A 24,610-nucleotide genomic window follows, 5' to 3' on the forward strand; every position below is an offset into this window, starting at 1 on the left:
CACTGTGCTCTGGACCCTGGCTTTCCAGATCCACTCCTGTTACACCAGAGCTGTGTAAATTTGGGCAAGCCACCATCCCAATCTTTGCCACTTGCAATACAAGAATTTGCCCCCTTTGAAAGCTGCAGGTATAACCTGCTAGAACAAAATGGATTTATATTACTGAGTCTAAATCCATCTGCTGACAGCGATGCTGAAGACAAGTTTCATCATAAAAAAACACACCTCAGGTCCCGATTCTCATGTCAGGTCAGCAGCATCATGTGCTGGACGCTTGTGTGTCACTCCTGCAACTCCCAAGACACCAGGCTGCTCCCAGCCCGCCTCATGCCAACCCTCACCTGAGCAATACAGCTCCCCTCTTAGCTGTGGATTCAGAAGACACATTTATGCTTTTTTCTTGTGGCAAGTGAAGCACAGAAAGGAACGAGGCCCTGTTCTCCTGACCACTGGCACCAAGCCTGCGCTGCCTGTAGCTACAAGCTGAGCTGAAGGGCACGTCACCCTGCAGGAAGAAGGGAAATACACAGCCCATCCCTAAATGGCACGTACCTCTTGGGTGTCTTCCTGCCCCTGCCGCCTGTGGTCAGTTCAGAGAGCTCAGGGAGGGCTTCCATCAACGGCTGCATGTCTCCCACCACAGGTGTTGCTTTCCGCTTGGCTTCGGCTTTTTGCTTCTGCTTGGCTAGCTTCACACTTTCTATTTCTGAATCAGAAACAAGACATCACTGGAGGAAGGGGAAGCATTTGCAAGATATCTCTTGAGCTATGAAATTCATAGGCTGCCTCACTATCTACAGGAACAACAGGCTAGAAGTGATTTAAACCAGGGAAAAACTGAAAATAATGCAGCTGGGTATTCCCTCTCTTGCTGTGTTTGCTTATAACTATATACATCGCTACTGAAATTTGTAATGGGAAGTGAAATCCCCAGACTGACTTTGCTTGAACTGTTTCCATCCTTTGCACCACACTGTGTGAGACTGTTCATTGCTCACAGAAACACGTCACAGGAGTCCTGGAGTGGAAAAAAACACGCTGACCTTGCATGGAATCAGGAGAGAGAAACATGAGGGCAAGGGACAATCCAAATACAGTCAGCTCTATATGTGGCATTAAACAGTCACAGCCCCATCTCTGCTTTGCTGCTGAGACAAAACAATGGTCTTCAAGCACAGGCAAAAAAGATGGACTTAATTTCAGTTGTTTACTTAGTTTGCAGCAAGTCAAGGTCTCACCTTCATGACTCATGGTGGAGCTCAAGCAGTCAGATGCTGGATAAACCAGGCTCTTAGTAAAGCTCTGCACCAAGTGGCAGACACAGCAGCAGCGGGCTGTTCCTTGAGACCACGTTTACCAGCCTCCCTGCAGCAGCTCTGAGCAAGGCTGCGGGCACATAAGGCTCTACAAATGTTACAGCAGCCTCCCTTCCTGGCCATGGGAGATGGGTATGAAAGCTGCCGGTTTTTGCCTCAGTCCTTGAGGCAGAAATAGGTCCCACAGCTGCCCAAGCCTTACAGAGCCAGCAGCCTCCAGGGTGAGCCCCAGTAGAACATGTTCTCCTCCAGGACAGCCCACAAAAGCCCAGCACTGCTACCAGCCACCAGCTGAGCTCCAAGATGCCCCAACCTGTCCCAGAATTCCCTTGATGATGCCACCAGAGACAGCTGGAGCTCAGTGGGATCCATGAGCTCCCTTTCCTTCTGCCAGGTGATCACCAAACCTGGAAATCTGCAGGGGAGGAGCAGCTTCTGCATACTGCCTTGGACAACGAGCGTATCACAAGGACGAGCCCCAGCGCTGAGTCAGGAGCTCCTGGTCTGGTCACGCCGGAGCGCAGTGCCAGCAGCCGCGGCGCCGAGACGGTGAGACCAGGAGGCCAGTGGCTCCCAGCGCAGCACGGCCACAGCAGGACTACATCAGCACAAGTATTTTTGGTGGTAACACGGAAGCAGCCAGTCCCATTTCCAGACCACAGGCACGACACCACCTGCAATTCTGGGTCTAATCCCGCCTCCCACATTCAAGAAAGCAGAACACAAATTCACCGGCCAGCTGCTGGCTCCTTTAATATCTGTGTCTTGGTCACTCCCCAGCTCAGCTGTGTCAGAGACCAACGGTTTCTGATGAACTGCAATTTTGCTGTACATGGATGTTTGTGACAAATCTGGATTGTAAACGCTTCTCCTCACAGCAATCCCTGCCAAGAACACAGCTTTCTGTTCTACATCACTTCTTTTTTTGGTCTGGCTTTATGAAGCTGACTACTTCAGTGCTTTCGTAAACAGTATGTACCCAAAATTTTCAGACACCTGATTCTGCCCAAACATCCCAAATTCTTTTCCTATGAAGTCTTATTCATCTGAGGAGCCATGCAATATATGTATTTTTAACTGCGCATACTTCTAATGTCTGAAGCATTGCATAGTTTTTTTCCCCTCTCTAGTCTCTCCTGAGATGATTTATTGGAATGGTAGAAATCTCCAAGTTTTGCATTTGCACTACTGGGCTGAACTTTAGTTCCCAGGGTCTTGGCATCCAATGTCATAAAAGCAGCCCTGGGACAAGAAGAAACAACAAACTCTTGGGAAGATTTAGGAAAACAGAGATGCAATGGTAATAACTTCAGCCACCCAACTTAGGTTCTCTTTTGGGGCTCAGGGGAGCAGGCAAAGACTGCAGAACCCACAAAGATTTGCCATCAGATAAAAATCAATGTGTTTCAGTTGACTAGAGCTCTTTTAAAGTCACTATGCCAGAATGCCAAGTTTCATTTAAAAATGTCCATCTCTGGAAATACCGCTCCATTTCACTCCATCAGCTAATAATAATATCAATTCCTTTACTGATGTTTATGTAGGCTCTTTCCAGCTCTTTCATTTTTCTCAATAACAAGCTGCATACCTGGTACTAACACTTGCTGACTTTTCCTATAGAAATCCCATGGTACTTGTGACCCTTAGCAAAGCATTTGCCAGGGAATGCTGGTATTTGCCAGCTGGCCACAAGCTTAGTGGGGGAGTCAAGAGAGCCAGCAATTTAGGCACTTCCGTATCTGTAAAGCACCTCTAATACCTAGTATCTTCTAAGAAAGAGATAATTTGGCCCAAAGTTTTCTATCTTGGTGTTCTCTTCAAAGCAAAACCTCCGCATTTGTATTTCGTCAGTTTAGTAATTTCAGAGCCAGGAGAGGATGAAAGAGGCTATGGCAGGACCAAAATAACATATGTGATCTCAAGAAAGGCTGATGCTACAAAGGCATATATATATATATGTATATCTGTAGGATGGCAGGATTAAGAGAGTGTAGGGATCCTGCTCCTGGGCTTTTCCAAAGTGAGTTTGGGAGCAGTGCCCTCAGCTAACTGCAGCAACATGCCCTTTGTTTCTTGCAGAAGATATGAGTCCCATGTACTATCTTTTGCTGTGGATTCTGTCACAAAACGCTGCTGAGGACATACCTTCCTCCACAGCATCTGGTACCAGTCCTTGGATGAGGGGAAGGCAAGCTCAGCTGTGTTTCTGCAGTCCCCTCCTTCAAAGGGTTTGCAGATGACAAAGGCACTTGGAACTTGTTTGTTGGTGATAGGGAGGAGGTTTCCTTCACACTCGCAGTGTTAAATTATCAGCTTTTTATGTGAGAGGAGCCAGAGACACCTTCACTGCGACTGGAGAAATTACAGGTTGATGGACTTGAGCTCAGGAGCAGAGAGCATATGGTGCAGCAGAAAGCCACATCCCTCAGCCCCAAACACCGTCTGCCAGCAACTCTGTTGGGGAGGAAGGTGTTAAGGGAAAAGCCTGTCCCAAGAACAGCTCCAGGTGGCAAGAAGAATCCTCTCTTACTGTGCTGAGATATTCAATGCAAAAACACAGACACTTCCCACAGGAAACAGAAGCATTTCTGCCACGGGCTGGTTTTGTTTAGCTCATATTTCACAGCCTCCAGAAAGGCCAGACTGGCTGGTAAGTGGGTTCACCGACCTGTGGCACGTGGGAAAGAGCAGTAACACAACCAGCAGCATCCAGAGCCCTCCCGTATGGAAGGAAGGGCAGGAGCGCCCGCTGCTTTCACCACGGAGCCTTGGGATGAGCTGGTGGCTGCGCAGGGCTCAGCTCCAGGCTGTCCTACCAGCCCCAGAGCTATACAGCTCATCATATCTGTACCGCAGCTTAAAAGACAGAGGGACACGCTAAGCCTACATGGGCACAGTGTCTCATCTGGACAAATACAGGTTTTATGTAATCGCTTACATTACACATGGAGGGAGATCAAAGGTAGGTTTGTGGCAATGACTCAACCTTGGTGCTAAACACCGAGAAACAATTCCTGGGACTTTTAGCCCATGTGCTGAGGAGCAGATGGGAAGGTTTCTGAGAAGAATTCCTCTGGCACTGCCCAACACTCTCACCCACGTACAGAGACCCCACGCTCTGTGACGCCCACGGTACCGCCGTGTTTCGCAGGAGTACTTACTCTGCAACCACCTTTCTTTCCTCAGCTTCATTTTTTCTTTTTTGGAAAGAACAGTTTTCTCTTCTAGACCTAGAGAAAAAGAGAAACATTGAGACGGAGCCTGGCTCCCGCACACAGATTCAGTGCTGGACACTTCCCAAAGACAGCAGAGTCTGTAATATTTTATTCAGCCCTTGATGATTTTGAACTTGCTGGCAGGTTGGGCAGGCTGCAGGCAGAGTGGGGGATACACCTCAACTTCTGGCCAAATAAATCAAACCCGGCTTGCTCTCAGTTAAGAAATGGGCAAGTAGATCAGATCATCAGCACCATACGCCCTGATTTCTCAGGTCAGGTAGCTCTTCGAGAAAAGCTTTTTGAGAGACCATGCGTCCTGCACTCCTGCATGAACCTGGTCTGGGATCTGGCATCTTCTTCTGAAGACCAACCACGAGTGATGGGAGGACCTACAGCTTCCAGAACTGGGAGCAAAAAGCAAGTTTTAATCTGAAAATATGCAAGCTGATAAAGCTAAGAAAAACGGGCTGCAGACATGTGCGAGGGCAGGACGGAGAATGGTGACCTGACATGGCTATTGGTGTCTGCCTGCCCAAGTAACAGCCTCAATGCCTGTCTGGGGAAGGACTGAAAAGGGTCTGAAATACCCAGATCAATGGCAGCCCTACAGAGCAGCCGGTTACTAACAGCTTGTAAAAAAGGCTAGTGCCTACTATACACCAAATTCAGTATTTGGAAACCAGCTGTTGATCACTGATATCCAATACCAAGTAAAACAATGTCACAAATATTTTTACAGCAGATCCATTGCAGACGCTATAAAATTTTATCTTATCTCTGGTGTTTAAAACAAAATTGACTTTAGTCAACTTTTCTCCTGAAATGTGCTGGGAATCCTGCTACTGGAATGCCAATGGAGGAACAAGCTCCCCAAAGGCCATTCTTCTCGCCTTAGGTTATGCTTAAGCCTGGAAAAGAAAGAAAATACCCTTTTTCTCCTCAAAAGAAACAGGAGAACACAATTCAATGCAACTCTAAAAACAGCTCACTGAGGACAACTTCTCTGAAGCTGTGAAGCTTTCAGGATGATTTAAACAAAAGCAGGATCATAATTTAGCAATTTCAATGCCTTAAGATGAGAACAAGCCTGCTGGGTCCACAGGGACTTTGCCGTAAAGCCAACAACCAACACCATGTTTTGAGTTTCTCAAGGACGCAGAGGATGAAGGTGTAGTTTTAATGCCTCACATTGCAGAAAAACACGTTCCTGCAGTCAATGCACCCAAGAAGCGAGAAATAAAACCATACCGAGAAGCTATCGCTTATTTACAAAGCTCAGGGATGACTAGAAGGGTTTGCATGTGTCTGATGCTGCTCCCCATTTTTCCGTCTTGGGCATAAAACACCACTGCAGGTGCTGGGCCAGCAGGACAGCCCTTGTGGGACAGGCAATAATGCAGACAAACATCTAACCCCACTAAAGGCAAATTTCCTCAATCCGTTTGCCATGGTATCAAAACAGACGCTAAAACAACTAATTGCACATTCCCATAACCAACTCCCAGCCATCCCCACCTCTGATCGCTCCACATTTCTGAGGTTTCAGGGGAAAAAAAAAAAAAGGATGAATCACAAGAGGCCAAATCGCACCCCGCTGATCTCTGATCAGCAGTGGAATATTTAAGGAAACACGAAAGCTGTTTTCTTGGCAGGAGCCCAAGCTCGCTGCAGGCCGGGGAGATCACCGCAGGGGTGCGGGGAGGGGAGCCCCATCCCTCCTCTGCCCACCACGAGTTTCTGCCCTTTTCGGCCACCATCTCCCCAAACACATCTATGTCACCCTCCCCACCCCTCTGGAGGTTGTTTTGCTGCTGGAAGGTGCCCAGTTGCGTTTGGCAGCTTCCAGTTGTGATGCCGAGCGCCAAAGCCGCTGGAAACGCACTGGAGAACAGTGGAGGCAGAATTTAGCCAGTTAATTAACAGCACAGACTGTCCCCAAGGTAATATTTTATTTTTATTTAGCTTGCAAGCACCTCTGAGATCAAAGCGAGGCTGCAGCTCCAGTTTAATTATTTTTTCTCTGAAATCAGAAAGGTTTGGGTCCCCCCTCCGGTCCATTCCATGTGTAATTTAACAACACTTGCCTTTGAAACCTCATGCACAGAAGAAAGGTGAGCAAAACCCACTCACATTAGCGGGGGGTAATTTACATACTGTAAACTTGACGATTATCCCTTTTAGCGAGGATGTGGTTTTTCTTCCCTCTGATCTGCACAGTACAAAACATCTCAAATAGAAACATATCTTTAAAAATCCAAAAGCTTTTTGCCTCCTACATCAAGCATTTGATACCAGCCCTGGCACTTCTCAGGGTCCCGCTTTCACAGCAGACAAGTAGGTCTTTTTTCAGTAAGGTTTTCTCCATTTCAAAAGGGCTGAGGTTTTTTGGTAAAGGATTCCTTAGGCTAAATATATATATATATATATATATATATATATATATATATATATACACACACACACATATACTGCTTTTCATAAGGGACTCCTTAGACTAAAGATAGAAGCCGGACTGGTTAAAGCCATAAGACTACAAGCTTCCCTGAGCCCCAAAATCCCAGTTTTCAAGCTTGACTCCACAACCAAGGGGGTGAAAACACAGGCTTCACAGTTCCAAGAAACCACATTACTTCAAGGACTTGGCCATGAGCAGAAATATCAGATACAAGCAGAAATATCAAATAAACCTGTGCCTGTGCAATGTTACATGAACAGAGGAGGGTTCTGCACCCTCCATGCAATGCTGCAATGAAGCACCAAGTCCCCACTTTTAAGAAAGAGCACATAGTATTAAGTATTATTCCCAGAACTCCGATGATACATAACAGTAAAGCTGTTGCTGCTTGAAACATATTTTGGCAAAACAGGGTAGGTATAAATTGAAGTTAAACAACAACAGATGTGTTAATTTTAGCCTCAGTTGTATAACAGCAGCAAAACTGAGCATATGCCTACAGCTGTGAGACGAGTTCACTGGAGAAATTCAAGGACTACATCCAAAAGCATAAGATTGGGTGTGGTTTGGGTTTGTTTGTTCCTTTCTTTTTTAAAATCACATAGTGTCACTTGCAAATTGCCTGAGACCCTTTTCCACTGAAAGAGCCTGGGAAATGGTAAACGGCAGCCTCCTGGGGCAAACACAATGGCGGTGTGACCTGACAGATGCCAGTGCAGAACTGCTGAAGGTATTCTCCTTCCTCTAAGACGAAAGCTGAAGGACAACACAAGCCAGGCAGAAAGTCAACCAAGATATCAGCAGAGATGCTGCTCCACGGGAGCATCTCCGTGTCCTCATCCCACCCAACCAGGTGACAACCATCTCCTCTTCTCCTCCAGAAAGCGCTCACGCAGATGTGTCTGGGGAGTCTGGGACATGAGCGGGACTGAGGTTTGGAGGTGGCGAGGACAAACAGGGGGTTGATATCCAGGCTCTTTGCCCCCCTTGCTCTTGGAGGAGCCCCTGGAGAAAGCTTGGTAGCCTATACATGGTCCACAGAGACCATGGTGGGGGAGTGTTTTTACCCAGAACAAACCCTGCCACCCTGAGCAGTGTTGGAAGAAAAGATGACGGCCCCTGCTGGGACAGGACAAGTTTCACCATGGATACAGCATTTACTTTTTACATTCCACAACAAGCTAGATATTTTTGTTCATGATTAATCACTACACCAGCACACAGGCTTTTGCTCCCGATGAGGAACGCATCTTCTTTAACGTGGGATCTGCATTCTGATCCTTCCAGATATCCCTGTTATTTAAAGCGGAGCCTACTTCGAAGCCCAGTTTCCCATCCAAGACCCGGAGGAGCTGTGTGACTCGTCCCCGTGCCAAGGTCATGCCTCCATCAGGCCTGGTAAACATCCCCAGGCTCTGACCAGCTACAGCAAGGGCATGAAACCTCCCTCTGCAGAAGAGCCAGGACTCATCTCTACTTAGCTGCATAAGCGCACAAGTGACATGCCATCTGAAGCGGGAGCAGATCCCCTCAGGAGGTGACCAAGAAGGCACAATCTGCACAGCAGTCTGAGAAAGGCAACTCCGGAGACAAAATCTGTCCTCCCAAGTGACGTCTTGAGCGCTGCAAGCGTGCTCAGCCCCTGCCACAGGGTAAAATACCTCCTCCTCCTCCACCTGAGGCCTCTTCACAAGTCTCAGTCTTCCTACCTGCACCCTCTCAGCAGCCATCCCCAGCACAGACTGACACTGCAGGGATCAGTCTCAGGCACACAGAGGATGCTCAAGGTGGCCCAATGTGTCACTGTCCTTAAAGCCACTTTTGCAGCTAGAAGGTTATTTTCATAAACAAGGCAGAAAGAGGTTCTAAGGGAACAAAGATTTCTGAACCAGGCGTGCCATGAGGACTGCAAAATGCCTTGTCTGAGCCAGGAGCTTGACACTGCCAGTTCACAGCACAGAGAGATCGCAGAAACCACTGTAAGCCTCCCAATGGAGAAGTTACGGCTGCCAGAAGCAGCTCATCTCATCTGCCAGGTTGCGGGCTCCTCCTTGGGTAGAGTTCTCTTTTGCTCTTGGAAAAAGGTCAGCTTATTTCAGAAGTTATCCTGCCCATAAAACACATACAGGGAACAGACATAGTGGGGCCAGAGGAAGAAATACTCCAGCACAATCTCTGCAGCACACAGCCTTCTTGGGGGAGAAACATCCACAGCAGCAGCACCGGGGGACAGCAGGACAGCCTTGTGGTCTCTGCTTTATTCTGTTCGTGAATTTCCATTAGTGCTTTTCCTCTGTTACCTCCATCCTGCTGTGAACACTCTGGAGGGGAGCAAATTAGGTCAGACCCATCACTAGTCCCGGGCACTGAAATGATTTTTTTTTTTCACATACATTTTTCTGGTTTTGGAAATTTTCTCATAAAAAATTTAAAGAAACTGTGTATTTACTATCAGCATGTCCTGCTGAGTCACCGGGTAGGCGGTGAGACTGAAAGAGGGAGAATGAAACACAGGATACCAGCCAGACAGTGCCACTGTCTGATACCAGACAGGCCAGGCTGCTCCAACCCCTCCTGGCCAGGAAAGCTTTATGAGACCCAGCCAGGACCCACAGGAGACAAAGCAACTGCAGGAGTGTTTGCTGGCACTTACAGGAAGAGGACTTGCCTCCAGCAGGCCAAGTCAACCAAGTACTGAACTCATCTTTCAAAAAGCCTGGCTTTAAATAAACACAAGGCGATGAACAGTAACCATTTGACATCTACTAGAGCTCTTGAAACTCTCCATGCAGAAAGTACCTTTTTTAAATATAGTTTTTCTTTAAACTAATTAATCATCGTTACATCGCAGATGCACGGTTTTGCACCTTTGGCTGCCCTTTCCCTGGGAGTCTTGGATGCCTACAGGGAGCAGCAGCCAAACCAACCTCTGTGCTCAGCAGACTTGGAGGTACCTTCCTACTGCTCTTCCACTGAGCACCGACACAGTCAATGAGACAGCTCCTCACCTCTTTCTCAAATGCTTCCCTAGTCGGAGAAAAACGCCGTTTGGTAAAAGGTGCAGCTGCTGAGGATGTTACTGCACCAGCACAGGAGCTCCACATCATTTTCAAGAAAAAGCATCCCCAGTTGTGGCTCCTCAGGAACCAGGCAGGTCAGATTGCTGCCTGGATTCAACATGTCTTTGCCAGAAAAGATGTGCTGCTTTACTTGTTTACTTATTTCCCTTCACGTCTCTTCTGCACCCAGAAAAACAAAAGCACACTTCTCCATACTCCCTGAGCTTGTGATACTTCAAAAACCACAGAACAAATGCAGAAAGGCTCAATCATACACAGGTGCCCTGGGAAACGTTTGCCACGTCAGGAACTTTGCAAGACCAGCTGTGATTTTGTTAAAGAAAAAGGGTTTTCCTGCTTCGGGAGAATGAGTTTGCCGTCAAGAAAATACATTTCAATCCCGCCCTGCCCCTTTTCACATCCACAGAAAAAAGGTGACGCACATGCAACAAGTGTGTGTACACGTCTTCCAACAAAAAAGCAAGAAGTCCTGCAAAAGTATCCCAAGGTTTTTATTTGTCAAGGAACAGCATGTCCAAAAATGTTGACTCTTCTTTGCTTCCTCTGGCATGTATTTGCTTTTTGTGCTGCTGCAGCTTCTAGCCTTGCAAGAGGTTACCCAGTCCGGAGAGAAGCAAGGGGCTAGGTCATCAGTGCATGTTTGACATGCTCCCGGCAGCTCAGTTCAGGAGATTTCTTTCAGGTTTCATGACAAGCATTCTTGCCCTTCCTGCACACTCTTCTCTGACTACAGCAAATTACACGGGGAACAGCCGTGGAAGATGAGAATTTGCCGTGTCTGCATGGGAGGCAGAATGAATGGCAAAGCCTTCTTGCAAGCCAGACAATCCAAGCAGTCCGCAGCACAGCCGTGCTTTTCCACAGTCAGACAAGAAACCTGACCATCTCCAACCTCCTTCTTTGCTACCACTAGCAGAGAAACCCCACCAGCCGGCTTCTGAAGGTGACTTCATGGCCCTGGCCACCTCAAATAGGAGAATCAGCCATGCTTTCATTGCCTGCAAGAAGCCTAAGAGTCAAGTCTCCAAGAAGTGCGAGATGATGGAGCTGAGGCCAAATGCTGCTCCAAGCAGTGCCAGGGGTGCCTGGATCTGCGGTGCCACCATTTATTTCCCTCCCTCACCTAAGGGATCAAGATATTCCTTAAGAAACATGAGCAAGGGCATCTCTGCCAGCCCTCAGGTCAGAAAGCTGGTGAGCCTGTACACTGGCAGTAACCATTACCATACAGGTAAAGCAGCTTCCTCTGTTGTAATTCTGCTCCAAGGGTGCTCTGCAAAGCCCTCCTGACCTGACTCTTTGGGGGAAGGCTCCCCCAGGAGCATGGGCAGCCTCACTTCCCAAAGGCATCAGCCTTCCCAAAGCAGCACCACGCAGTCCTGGCAAAAGTTTTGCAAACAAGCGGCATGTAACCCCCTCTTGGGAGTAACCCCCCTGTACCTGCTTCCCTGCTCCTGCTGGGAACGAGCCCCAGCCCAACAGGGTTTGCAGTGTCTCTGTTGCAATGCCAACTCCTTCCCTTGTCTGTGGAAGCCTAGCAAGCCGCTCTTCCTCCTCCTTCCTTCATCCAGCACTTACACTGTTTCTGGGAAATAGCACATAATTTTGGGGTAGCCCAGGTACTCACAGCCCAGGCCAGCCACGGTCCAGGCTAGGACTGAAAACAGCCTTATTACCACCCTCTTCTCATGCCGGCCACAGACACTTCTGACCTATTTCTTCCTCAAGTTTTGAACACTTCGACATTCCTTCCAATGCAACAGCAAAATCAAATTCTCCTCCCTTCAGCAAGAGAGCTGGCACTTGCTCTCTGCAGAGATGGTTTCCAAAAAACTCCCTAGAGATCTGAGAGTTCAGGCCCTCAGCCCTCACTAGCATGCAGTCCCAAACGCCATGCTTAAAGTCAAAGAATCCCAAAATTAAAGAGTCACATCACTCTCCATATTGTGTGTTGGGGGCACGTTCCTCGTGCAAGCATGACTGACACTTGTAGTCATATCTTCAACATGAAAAGACTACAGAGACAAGGCGGTCAGCAATAGGAAGAAGTAGAGAGGAAAGCCCTGAGCATTATATCGCACATAAAAAGGCTATGGAAAAGATAAGAGAGGCTGTGTTCCCATTTATAAGCACTGACCTTTGGGAAAGGCTTACGGCAAGGGCAGACCACGCACTGCCACAAGGTACTTGGAACCGCTCCATCGAGCTGGATGTGGAGTCAGAGCACTGTTAACAAAGATCCCTGCGCAGTTACTGAGAACGTCAAAGGTGATTAACGGACTGGAGCATCTTTCACTTGGAGAGAGGCTGAGAAAGATGGAAAAGAGGTGGTTCAGGGGAAATCCTGTTCATGTGCACAAACACCTAATGGGAAGGAAGAAGAAGAGGGATCCAGAATATTCCCAGTGGTGCCCAGTGACAAGAGGCAATGGGCACACATTAAAACACCTGGTTTTGGTATAATTTTTATGGGTTTTTTAGTTGCTGTGGGTTTTTTTTTTAACTGTAAAGGTAGTCAAACCCTGGAACAGGTTGCCTAAAGAGGTTATGGAGTCTCCAGGTCTCCGTCCATGGAGATATTCAAAGCCTGACAGGACACAGTCCTGGACAACCCTGCTTGAGCAGGGGTTGAATTAGATCATCCTGAGATGTTCCTTCCAACCATGACAATTTTGTGATTATGTGCAACATCCCAAACAAAAAAAATTAGATATTTTTCGTAGATGCACTCACTTTCAACACCCCCATAGGGCTGGCTATCCTTTGGGAGAGATACTTGCTATCAAAACAAAACGCTTGCCTGGCATGGCATGGGAAAGCGCCGCAGATTTTCCATCCCTACCCTTGCAGGCTGCTGATTTCAAAACAGATCAGTGCCACCAGCAAAGCACGGCGGCTTAGCGCAGATCAGCGCTTGACTCCAGCCCTAACACACGCAGGGTTTTGCTCTCTAGTTAGTTTACCATATGGCAGGAGCACTAAAGCACAAAGAGCTGAGCTTCCCAGCTGTCCCGACGGAACACGATGCACCTGGCCAGCACGACGTGGGCAGATCCATTCCCCTTCGAGCCCATCCTCCGTCTACATGCAGCGCGGAAAGCGCACAGATCTGTGGCTCCCTTCTCATAAAAGACCTGCTCTTGCAAAAACAGCGTTTGAAAAGTCACCTTGGCAACAGACTTCCTTCCAGCAGGCATCTGTAATGACTCACAGGTTTGCCATCGCAACCTGCAAACAAGGTGCCGGGGCACGCGGAGGTGTAGTTCTGAGCTACCTTTACCTCCTGCAAGTGTTTTTAAGGGTCATACAAAACCATGGGTCCTATCAAGCCGGAGCAGTGAAGTAGAATCCAGGGAGCCCACAGCACAATCTGGGCAGTTGGGAAGTCCCCTTCCACAGCGGATACAAAAACTTGTATTTTAACAACAAAGATACATGCACAAGAGAGATCTGTGTGGATACTGCAGTTTCAATAGGGAGTAATGGGAAGAACAGAATACAATTGCTATAAAAGCTTAAACAGCAACAAATATCTGGAATGAGATTTATTCTGAGACCAAAAGTAATTCATGGTTACCAAGGGATAAATTCTCTCCTTAGGGCTTACTAAGGGAGACAGAATACTGAAACGTCCCTATACTTCTTGACAACGCCTTGCAGGTTTGTATTTTAAAGAGATTTTCCCCAAAATACTCTTTCTATTCCTGCTAATAAGATTACCTTTGACTACAATGTCCTTTAAAAAAATCAGCAGTTCAGTACCTTCTGCAATATTACATAGTGAAAGATCTATTAATAGATCTGAAATTGTTACACTATTTGATTTTACCCAGTGCTTGTAATTTATGCAAAATGCAAGAAAGCATTAATTTGCCTTGATTTCCTTGTCTTTTAACTCTATACTAGCTAGCAGACAATCAAATGGGCATTCTCTGGGGAAGTTTGCCGTTTCCAGCCACTGGTTCCTATAAACCCTCCTGCATTTGTTTTGGTACCTGTCATTTCTTTTACAAGTGTATTCTTACCTACCACTTCATATATGCTCTTTCAGCTCCTTAGAGGAGCCAGTTCGGCTCAGCTGTACTTGTTATTACATTCTTAATGCAAGGATTTAGTGGTGATCATACTAACTGGTCTTCAGTAATACTGATTTTACTGTTCAGCAGTTTTATATAGTTGAAGCCACTTGACACCTCAGACAATTTGGTAGCTTCTGCAAGTCATGCACAAGAGAGATTTAGACATAATCGATGTTTACTCGTACTTATGAACATGCTTTTATGTTCACCACAGCTGTGTTTTAACAACAGCTATTTTTCCCCAAAATATGCAGCAGAGAACCTCACGCTATCCTGCAGTTCCCTCAATGCGCAAACAGTGGCCTGATGGGGTGCTGGGGGAAGCAGAAAGGGCAGACACCGGCAGGGAAGAGAGCGAAAAACAAGCGTTTAAAGATGCCCAGAGGAACTGCAAAAGCGGAGACTTGCGAGGCAGACAGGCAAATATGTCACTGTCATTGTCGCTGCAGCACTGGCAGCAGACCAGCCGCACATAGAAGGATGCGCAAGACAACACCTAGAACGAGTTTTGGAGCTGCTTTCTGTTCCTCAGGGATTACAGCAGACACTATGATGTGTTACGTGCAGAGCCCCACCTTCCCGCCCCACTCTCCAGATAATATATTTCGTGGATTCGTTGGTTTGTTGTTAGAAGCACTGAGTTCTCCTCATTCCCTCGCTCCAGGTTGAGCATCTAAAGCTATTTCCCCTCCCTCCACTGGGATAAACGGGACATGAGAGAGACGCAGGAAAACAGTATCATCTGAAATTATTTCTTTCAACAGAAATGGGGAGGGATGGGCAACCGGATCACGTTCACCATGCGACTCTGCAAAACAAGCAGGAAAAAACCAAACAGGAGTCTCTGCAGCTGACACTGCAGGGATGCAGCCAGAGGGAAAAGCTACACCTGGACCTCCCCTCGGGTGCAGACGGAGGAAGAGAGGCAGGAATCCCAGCGCTCACCCCTTCTGCTACTACTGAGCAAAGGTATGCAGTACCTGACAGCAAGATCTGAGGAAAGAACAGTCACACAGCTAAACGTTATTAAGAATCTAAGACAAGGCTGCGCCTTCAACCCTCCCTTTGCCTCTATTTCAATGCAAGTACTCATGAAGGTGCAGAAAGATGTTGTCTCTCCGGTAACACGCAGCTTAAGATGCTCAGACGAGGATCTTCGCACCTCGCTGTGACTTTTGCTAACATGCTAAGTGGCAAACGCTTCCTCTGTTCCAGGAGAGCCTGCAGATTCCAAATTCAAACTGCTTCAGAATCGAAGGACACCTTAATGGAGATTACAAAACTATCTCCATCAAAATAATTTTGTTTTAATGCTTTTTACTTTGTTTTGCAAAAACACAATGTACTTCCAAATTTTTTCCCAGTTTTCTTTGGTTAGTCCTCACAACCAACTCAGGGATACAAACAGATTTCTAGGCAGGTTTTCATTAGAAAATGCAAATTAGGAACCACTCTACTAATTAAAAACAGCCCCAAACTGTCCCACAGTAACCAGACATCCTGCAGGACCACTCCTTAAAACATGGAGGTTGTTATATCCACACTACTAGGGTAAAAACATTCTTACAAACTTGTGTGCTTCAGAAAGAGTGCTGGATGTAACTAGAAAACACATAAAAATACAGAGATACCTTTATGCAGTCAAACCTTACTCTGACATGGCCCGAGTCAGCAACAGCATTTCTCCAAAAGGGGAAAATTACACAGCAAACAATTCTATAAATGGTATTTCTATTAACAGACCCTCTCACCCTTCTACAAGCAGCATACAAGCTTGGTATTAATTTATGGCTAATGCCCTCCTAGCATTCAAGTCCCATAAGTTAAGTCAGCTCCAGCCCCTCCATACAGAACAGGATGTACCACAAGTACCAGGATCTTCAACTCTACAGTCCATCCACTCTACTTTAGGACTATTTTGAGTATATGAAAATACTACTTCCAGGTGTGTTCACATCCTCTAGTTTGGCTGAGACTAGGTATTCAGTATCGAAATCGAGATAAGCAACAAGTGGTGTCCCTCAGGGGTCCCTATTGGGACTAGTACTGTTCAACACCTTTGTTAATACATAGACAGTGGGATCAAGTGCCCCCTCGGCATGTTTGTAGATGACAGGCTGGAGGAGTGGGCCCACGAGAACTTCATGAAGTCCAGCAAGGCCAAGTGCAAGGTCCCACTACACTGCAACGGTGCTAATTTGAAAAGCCATGTAATAGGCTAGCCCAGTATTTAAACCCCCAAACATCTTAAAACCTGCATAATAAAATGGGGTTTAGCTCCTCACAGACACTGCAGTAACTAAGCAGAAGGGACACAAAGGAGAGAGCTCTGTGTCTCCCACCGCATTCACTGAGGTCGGGCTATGGGGCATTTTCATGCTGGTTGTAGCACTGGGGGAGCCAGCAGGGACAGTGTTTTAGGTTAAGCACACAGCTCATATTAAAGGCTGCCTCTGACCAGAGGTTTTCAAAGATTTTTGATGGGCAGAAGCCAATGTGAACTGGTGGCAAGACTTCTCACAGGAGGAAAAACATTTTTCCCCCCCATCTGTTGTTCTTAAGCCATGTACCCACACTGGCTCTCTGTGCGTTCCCTGCTTGTCTAAGGGAGCCAGAGGAGTCGGAGCAGTGGAGACCACCAGGGAGCAAATGTGACAAGCTGCATTTATTTGCACTCTCTGTGATGTGGAGACCTGGCAGAGGAAGGCATCTACCAGCAAGCAGCTACTCAGCTCCTGAATCAGGCCACTAACAGATACTCACTCTGTCTGAGTAAGGGACGTGCTGGCACTTTCCTGGAAGCCCCCAGAAGGAGAGATGTTAACTGGAAATACTCCAGCCTGGCTTCCAACAGACGAGAGGATTTAGCCGTAATCACTGACGTGGCGTAGGGCTTCTCCTGGAAATTTATGACCAGGAGAGAATAACAAGCAGGAACAGCTAAGAAGCAACAGTACCAGCAAAACAGCAATACTTGGACCACCACTGGCCAAGGGACTCACAACTGTTAAAATGCAAAAACAAAAGCAAACACAGCACCCCACTCCAAGGTCTCTCCATGCCCTTCTTCTCAATACACACGCACAACGCTACTTAAACTCGTAGTTAACAAACATTATGGAACGACATACCGTTACACATAATTAATATATATTAACTAATTCGACTGCTGAGTGCACTGTGATCAATACTGAATTATATTTCCAGGCAATACAATAACGTCAGCCAGAAATGGAAATGCAGATACATAACTTCAGGGTAAAAACAAAACCATCACAAGAACAGCAATAAGTGGGACTTGTACAGGCCTCTCAGCAGTGCACACAGAGTGAAGAGAACAGATGACATCACAAATGTCTTCTCGGTGAAGGAGGAAGAAGAACTGAGCCATGAAGGTCGAGAGACGAATGTCAAAACTAGCTGGGAGAAATTAGACAAAAACTGTGGAAGATCCACACAAGTGTTCTTCCCACTGAACAGTTTCCCTGACTTTCCTGGGGAGATTTTCTAAATTGGCATCTGAAGTGTGGATTGTCTTCCAGTTGCGCAGACCCCTGAGCCTGTGAGCAAATTTAGCCCCGAGAAAAAGGATTTGCTGGATGGCCTGAACTGAACACATTCCTCAGGCTCGGTCTGCCTTTAAGTCTAAAGCACAGCAGCAGAGCTATGATAAGGAAGCTGAAATGTCACTTCTCTGCTTTCCCCCCACAAAAGACTTTCCATTAAGCAGAAATAGCGCTTCAGCACCTATAATCAAGCTTGAGATTCAACCAAAATACATATTCCAGAAAAACATGTCAGGCAATAGGCAAAAGTCTGAAGTGTTGCCAGCCACACCTAAGGTATGCAGTCCTCAGCCTCTGCTACACGATGCATCAGAGAAGGAGCCTTGGCTTAATTTAATAAGCTCTCTGTTCAGTAAATCTGCTTTCTTGGCACACTAACAGCCTCTTCCACTACATGCCCGTACAGGCAATGTTTCCAGCACACCACTCCACGGTCTCTGTATGCCAACACTTCACCTCCTGTTAAAGGGATTGCCCTGTCCACAACAAATATTCATCACCACAATGAGAGCTCTCACTTCTGCGCAAGGGCTTTGCATTCATGTTAAAAACCAGAATAACATCCTTCTAATACAAGTACAGGAGAGCTAATTTATGTCTCCAGCATGGCTTCCCAGCTGGGTCCAAGAATAGGGGGCTGCCTGTGCGGACACACTCCCAGAGTCTGCTGTGATGCTGGCAGGATGCTCAGGGGTGGTTTGGGAGCAGGGAGGAGGTCTGGAAGGTGCTGACCTGCTCCAGGGAATACTGAATGCAACACTGGATTGCTCATCTCTAATGGAACTAGTGGAAAAAAAAAATAAAAATCAATTGCAATCGACTTCTCTGTTAATGACACAGAGACAGGGCTGTTTCCTCTGGAAAGATCGACATGCAATGCGCAGCAGTATCAATACCAGCGGCATTATCAACACATGACATTTGGAAACTTGGCACGGAGACAACAGCAGGCAGACTCCAGGAGAGAGCAGCTCAGGGTGGTGGCAAACAAGAGCTCAGCTTAGCTCAGGCAAGAGCTTGTTGCTGCAACAGCAGCAGCCTTCTGCCATGCCTGCCCCAGCCCTGCCGTGCAGCTCCAGCAGAACACCTAACTCACTTCCACCCAGGTTAGTTTCTGCTAGTTTAGAGAGCTGAACCAAATAAAGTCAGCATCAGAATGGGAAAACATATGGTGAGGAGCAGGGGGAGGAAGAAGCAGGCCTCATCTTCAGCAAGTTGTTTGAGACGGCCGGACTGATCTTTCAGACTTCAGCCTCAAGGTCTGTAGTGCCCATAATATATTTTAACTGCTGTCTAAAATAGATCAGCAGCAACATATCTCTAGGCCAGCTGCTGTCTTTATTCCAGCCTGCCATGAATGAGCACACGAGCACTCTCACAAAGCAAGGGCAGCGGGAATGTCCGCAGAACCCCTCAGGGCTGGAGGAACAGGGGGGCTTACAGGATTCAGCACTGGCAGCATCTACAGCCTTTTACTTCTACAGCTCAGTGGTTTGTTTTTTGTAATAATTACTAGGCACTGGAAGTTTTAAGTGCCCAGTTAAGCAATTTGAGGAAAGTACTGCTGTATTCCCCAGCTTTTCCCTGCTGGTTGCTGTCAAAAGATGGGATTGCCCAACCTCTCTGTTCTTTTGTTCTGACCCAGTACACCCATTCTTTTGCCAAACCACATGGGAAAGTGGGGAAGATCTTGTCACAGGAAGAGGTTCAGCAGTGACAGCACTGACCAAGCCATGAGAAACATGAACATCAGTGCTTCATGCCTCTGGGCTGAAGATCTAAGTTGGTAATTTCAGTGGGCATAACGTTGGAAATAAGGTACAATCTCAGAGTTTGACTAGAGGTGACTTTTTGGTTTAAGGTTTCCATCCAAAGTCCTGTTGACACTTTGCGACAGAAGCAGCAGCAAAGCCGAGTTGGACCCTGAAACATCCTGATTTCAAGGTTCTTCTAGATTTGTTCAAACCAAGCAATAAAAATGCATAGCAGAGCTGCTCCAAAGGGCCATGCAGGCACAGCTCCCCCACCCACAGCAACCACAGAAATGCAGATGTCTCACCATCAGACAAGGAGGAGAAAAAACAGCCTCCTGATCAAACACCTCAGCACCAATTCCCACCCTGATAGCAGCCTGGAAGTACAAAACAGAAGCTGCTTTAGAAACAGCTCAGGGGTCAAGATCAAATCAGCAGGTTTTGACCTGCTTTTACACCAGCTCATCAACAGCCTGAAAAATCTTCCTTCCTCCTCAATTTCACGTTCTCCTTTAATGTTTCTAGCTACAGATTTCTCAGCTGGGTGCCTCTTCCCAAGGACCTAATTAGAAGAACAAACAGTCAAAAGGCAGCCGCCACACCTCCACTGGGAAATGAGACAACGTGCAGCATGGGAGGAGGAAGGTGACCAGAGGCAGGACATGATATGACAATATCATGCTGGGACATTAGCCAAACACATCCTTTGCTGGGACAAAGGGACAGGAAGAAAGTTCAAGCCTAAGGAACCGTCAGTGCCTGATCCTGGGTGAGACTAAACAAATAGGAAGGAGAAAAAAAAGGCCTGCCCCACCTTATTTTCTCTCAGGTAGCGCATGAGTAATTGGTGATGAGTTTTGCCTTTCAATGCCACCCTAGTTAATCCAACCAGTCCCTGCCCTTTCCAACTGATCGCTGCCTCTGTCTCCCACTCAGCGACCAAACAGTTGCTTCCCAGCCGCTGGGGCTCAGGTTACCCTTTTCCAGGCCAGCAGCGTCAGCATTTCTATCATCTGCTATATTCTTGCCCTGTTTGCTTGTTTAACCATGACCTCTGCTCTCCTCCCCAGTGCTACAATAGTCAACATTTCCAGTCTCGGCCCTAGACCTTTTCCAGACAAAACCTGCAGACCCTATCTTGAAGCAAGGAACGTGGAGCAGACACCTCTTACAGAAAGGCTGTGTGATCAGTCATTTCTGCACTTTACCTGAGATAGCACTGCCAGCAAACTCCTGCCACATGGAGCGGACAAATTCCTTTCCCTCTTCTTTGTTCCTCACCAATTAATTCCATGACAGATCTGAAGGCCAGTGGGAAGCGCAGAAGAGAAGAAAGTACAGACTAATGACTACAAAACAGACTGGGAAGATTCAGCAATTTTCAGCCAGTTACAAGAACACTATGGACAGAAGGGACGAAAAAGCCCAAAGCCTAACTTGTACCCCTGAAATACTTTTAATCACCTCTTCTGCACTCCAGCAGGTCTGCCATAGAATGGTAATAAAGGCAACTGTGCAAGGTCAGATTCTTGAACACTTTCATATCAGCTTTTAAATTTCACTAGAAATACAGTGACACCTTTATGCTAACATAGCCAAATGGCAGCATCGCTGCATGAATGTATTCGGGACTGAGATCAGGAATGTATTTGGGACTGGGATCAGGTGCCCCGGCACCCCCTCAGCCCCATCCCCAGCTGTAGGTGTCTGTAGCTTTGGAAGACAAAGAAGAGCCACTGAACTGTGGGTTGAGGGACCATCCAGCATCCTCACAGGCTCTTCACAGCACACAGAAGGTGACAAGAGCATCGCTGCTGTGAAGTGCCTGGCTGTTGCAAGGACAGACATTGCTGCAATGTGCAAAGCGTAACTAGCAGAACAGATGAATACAGGGAAAGTCTCCAGCATCCCTCTTGCATGTTTCTGGGAAAACCTCTGCTTTTATCCTTTTGGTGGTTTTCATTCAAACACTTCTTTGCAAGGCTCCGCAGACAATGACATACCACAGGCGCTACTGACTGGCGTGCGAATAATTCAAGATTAGTAGCCCATGTATTTCAATTAAAAGTCCCCTCCACAGCCATACAAATCCAGCTGCCCAGTTATGCAGCAGACATGATTAAAGCATCTGCACAAATCGGCAGATACGACATCACCTGCAATTGCTGCCAGGGTTGCAAACATAATGGAAACCCGAAGATGTGACACACAGGAGATGCAGCCAGCCTAACGTAACACGCGGCCACGGCCAGCCCCCCCTTGCCTTTCGCTCTGTCCAGTGAGCAAATGCTGCTCCTGCCAGCGTCAGCAGAAGCTGCACAGTAAAACCTCACAGAGCTTTAACAGAAGGCACTCTGAGGGCTGGAGTTTGAGCCTTGCTGTCCAGCTTTACCACTAGTAAATAGTACCACTGGGCTAAGAACATACCAGGCCTGACCAAGGCTTCATGCAAGCAAATAGCACACATCCAACAGGGCCAGTGATGAATGCCCAAGTATAGAGTGGGTGCATTTAGTATCATCAATGTACTTTTATTTTGGGAGATCTGACCAGTTGTTTTAAAGCCCAGGCGGGTAGCAGAAATTCAGAACACCTACGTGCAAGGAGTCCTACAACTTAACTGCCCTTTTCCTGAAGGATCTTTGCCCATTCTGAACCTAGCATCTTCTAGTTTAACTTTCTTCCTTTCACAAGCCTAATCTCTCTTAACCTCTGTGGCAATCATATTTTGCTATATTTCAGCAGCTCCTCTTTTCATGGATAGTCATCTTTTCCAGGCAAAAAAGCTCTGATCCATTGAATCATTGCTCATCTTCCATACCTTTAGCAACTGATGTACAGATAAACACAAACACTCTGAAAGGACTGCCTTTGACCGCAGACACTGTTACGAGCTCATATATCCAGGTTGGCTAGTGGCTTTTTCTTTTGAGGTGAGGCACGGGTGCTTTGTGCTAAAGAAGCTCAATGAACCCTGGTATCACCCTCTACACCAGGGGTGTCAAACTCATTTCCAGCAAGGGCCACATCAGCCTCACAGTTGCCTTCAAAGGGCCAAATGTCATTTTAGGACTGCGTAAGTGTAGGAGTAGTTAGATTTATACAGGCTGATGTGGCCCTCGGTGGAAATGACTGACACACCCCTGCTTTACACATTCACAGCCTCAAGTACTCGCGCATCGCCTACACACCAGCAGAAAGAAAAGCAGGAGTGGAGTTTCTAAAGATGCTTCTTTACTGCTCCGATCAGAGTTTGCACAAAATAATTACTGTGAACCTTACTCAGAGCTCATTAGGACCAGAGAAAAATTTCCACTAGCTTTTTTAAACCGTTGATTAATTCTTCTTTCCTGGCAGATCTCCTTGGATTCTTTAACATGTCTGGTCCCAGGCTCCCCATGGCGTGGGTTTGTTTCCCCACTCCTACCACTCCATGCATTGACAGGGAAATGAAAAAAGTAATCACACGTCAGAGCTTGCCCTTGATTTTTAAGTCTTTGCGGCAGATTAGCGTAGCGCTCCCCCTCCCCATGCTGGCCTATCTATTGCACAACCGTACGTTAAGGAGTTAATCCCACCATCTGCAGCTGTCAGAGCTGCTGCACACCAGGGAACCCAAACACCCAATGGTTTGGGAGCACCAAGGGAACAAAAGTCCAACTCTGTCTTCTACCACTGAACAGCCATATATTAAATATCATATTAATTAATTTTACCCAATAGCCTGCTTAGTCAACATAAACAAGCTAATTTTAGATTTAGACAGGGAAAAGAGCTCAACAACTCAGCCTCTACAATGCCAGCAGACTTCCATTATTTACATTATTTAAGAATTATTAGCTTGATCCCAGGCATATTTTAATCATTCAGTTCCAACACTACTTGCATTTATAAGTGGCTTTATAAACCACCGCACACACAGAGGACTGAAACACTAACATCAATGCAAAGTAGGAAAAAGGGTGAAAATACATGGGAAAGCTTCCCAAATTGTTTGCTACAGGCATGTGTTTGACCTCCAGCCCCCATCTCACCGTTCAGCTTTGCCTACGTGCAGCTGGGCAACAATGGACAGGACCTTCATTGCCCATTCTTCCCCTCTTCTTTTTTTGGAGCACATATAGCGGATTTCAAAACACGAAAGCATTTGAAGAACGGAGATAGACAAATAATCGCCTGGAGAAGCACAACGCCTGAAATCCATGCTACTCTGGTCTGCGATTGGGGTGGAGAGATAACTCGATCACAATCTTAAGCACCTACTACAGGTTGGCATCTGCTGCACCCAGGTACCCGCTCCTGCCCCACAGAAGCACACAGCCCTCCCAGCTCAAAGGGCTGGCAAGTGATGTCCAAACCAGAAACAAGCTGACTTTTCTCTTCGCAGCACGATAAAACTGACTACCATTGATAAGTAAACGCTTCACCACAAGGTCAAGACTGGAGATGCCAAGCAGAAGCCCGCAAAGCACAGACAAAGGTGACCCAGTGTCTTCATGAACATGAAGACTGTATGATCATAATGACCTTTAACCTTGAAAAGGTCTTACTAATCCTAGTATTCAAATGTGATACAGTGAACTACCTTTTTTTTTGGTGGATGTGGTGGTGGTGATTACACAGTCCAACAAGCCTAACCCATGAAAAACACTCATTCCAGGAGGTGTCCAAGCACCTTAAGTCTGCCTCCCTCCTCATGGGTGCACAGACCGCCCTGTAAGTTGCACTGGTCGAAAAACTGCTTCACTGCCTCTTACAGCCTCCGACACTTCTGGTGGCTGCTGCTTTTGTGCTGTCCCAACTGCTCTTCTGCTTCAGCAAACAATTTAGAGCTCCCAAAAGCCCTGAGGCACTCATACGATCACGGGCTGTGCCCTCTTATGCAACACACAACACTCCCACAGCATCTTTTCCCCTGGGCAGCCCTGCATCCCCCTGCCTGCTCCTCTTCTGCCTGGCACCACGGGACACACAGCCATCGTCCCGCGGCTTTACCAAGCCCCTCGACAGACCACCACAATCATTACCTCCCTACAGACCTCCTGCGGCATTCTTCATCTGCCAAAACTGGGACTGACCACTCTGCCGGGGACCCTTTGTCTTTCTGGCAGTGATTTTCACACCAGACAATTTTCCTTTTTT

General features: G+C 47.0%; 1 protein-coding gene across 1 annotated transcript in view; it reads right to left on the reverse strand.

Annotated features, from left to right (window-relative positions):
- Window positions 1–24,610, reverse strand: part of SLX9 (SLX9 ribosome biogenesis factor) — a 49,358-nt gene that overhangs the window by 6,477 nt on the left and 18,271 nt on the right. The window contains exons 3-4 of the mRNA XM_065069363.1: window positions 4,478–4,546; window positions 553–706 (exon numbers count right to left, since the gene is read on the reverse strand). Of these exons, the coding sequence (XP_064925435.1) occupies window positions 553–706; window positions 4,478–4,546 (223 nt within the window). The remainder of the gene's footprint in view (window positions 1–552; window positions 707–4,477; window positions 4,547–24,610) is intronic.

The sequence above is a fragment of the Columba livia genome, chromosome 7 (genome assembly GCF_036013475.1).
Source record: "Columba livia isolate bColLiv1 breed racing homer chromosome 7, bColLiv1.pat.W.v2, whole genome shotgun sequence".
Lineage (NCBI taxonomy): Eukaryota > Metazoa > Chordata > Aves > Columbiformes > Columbidae > Columba > Columba livia.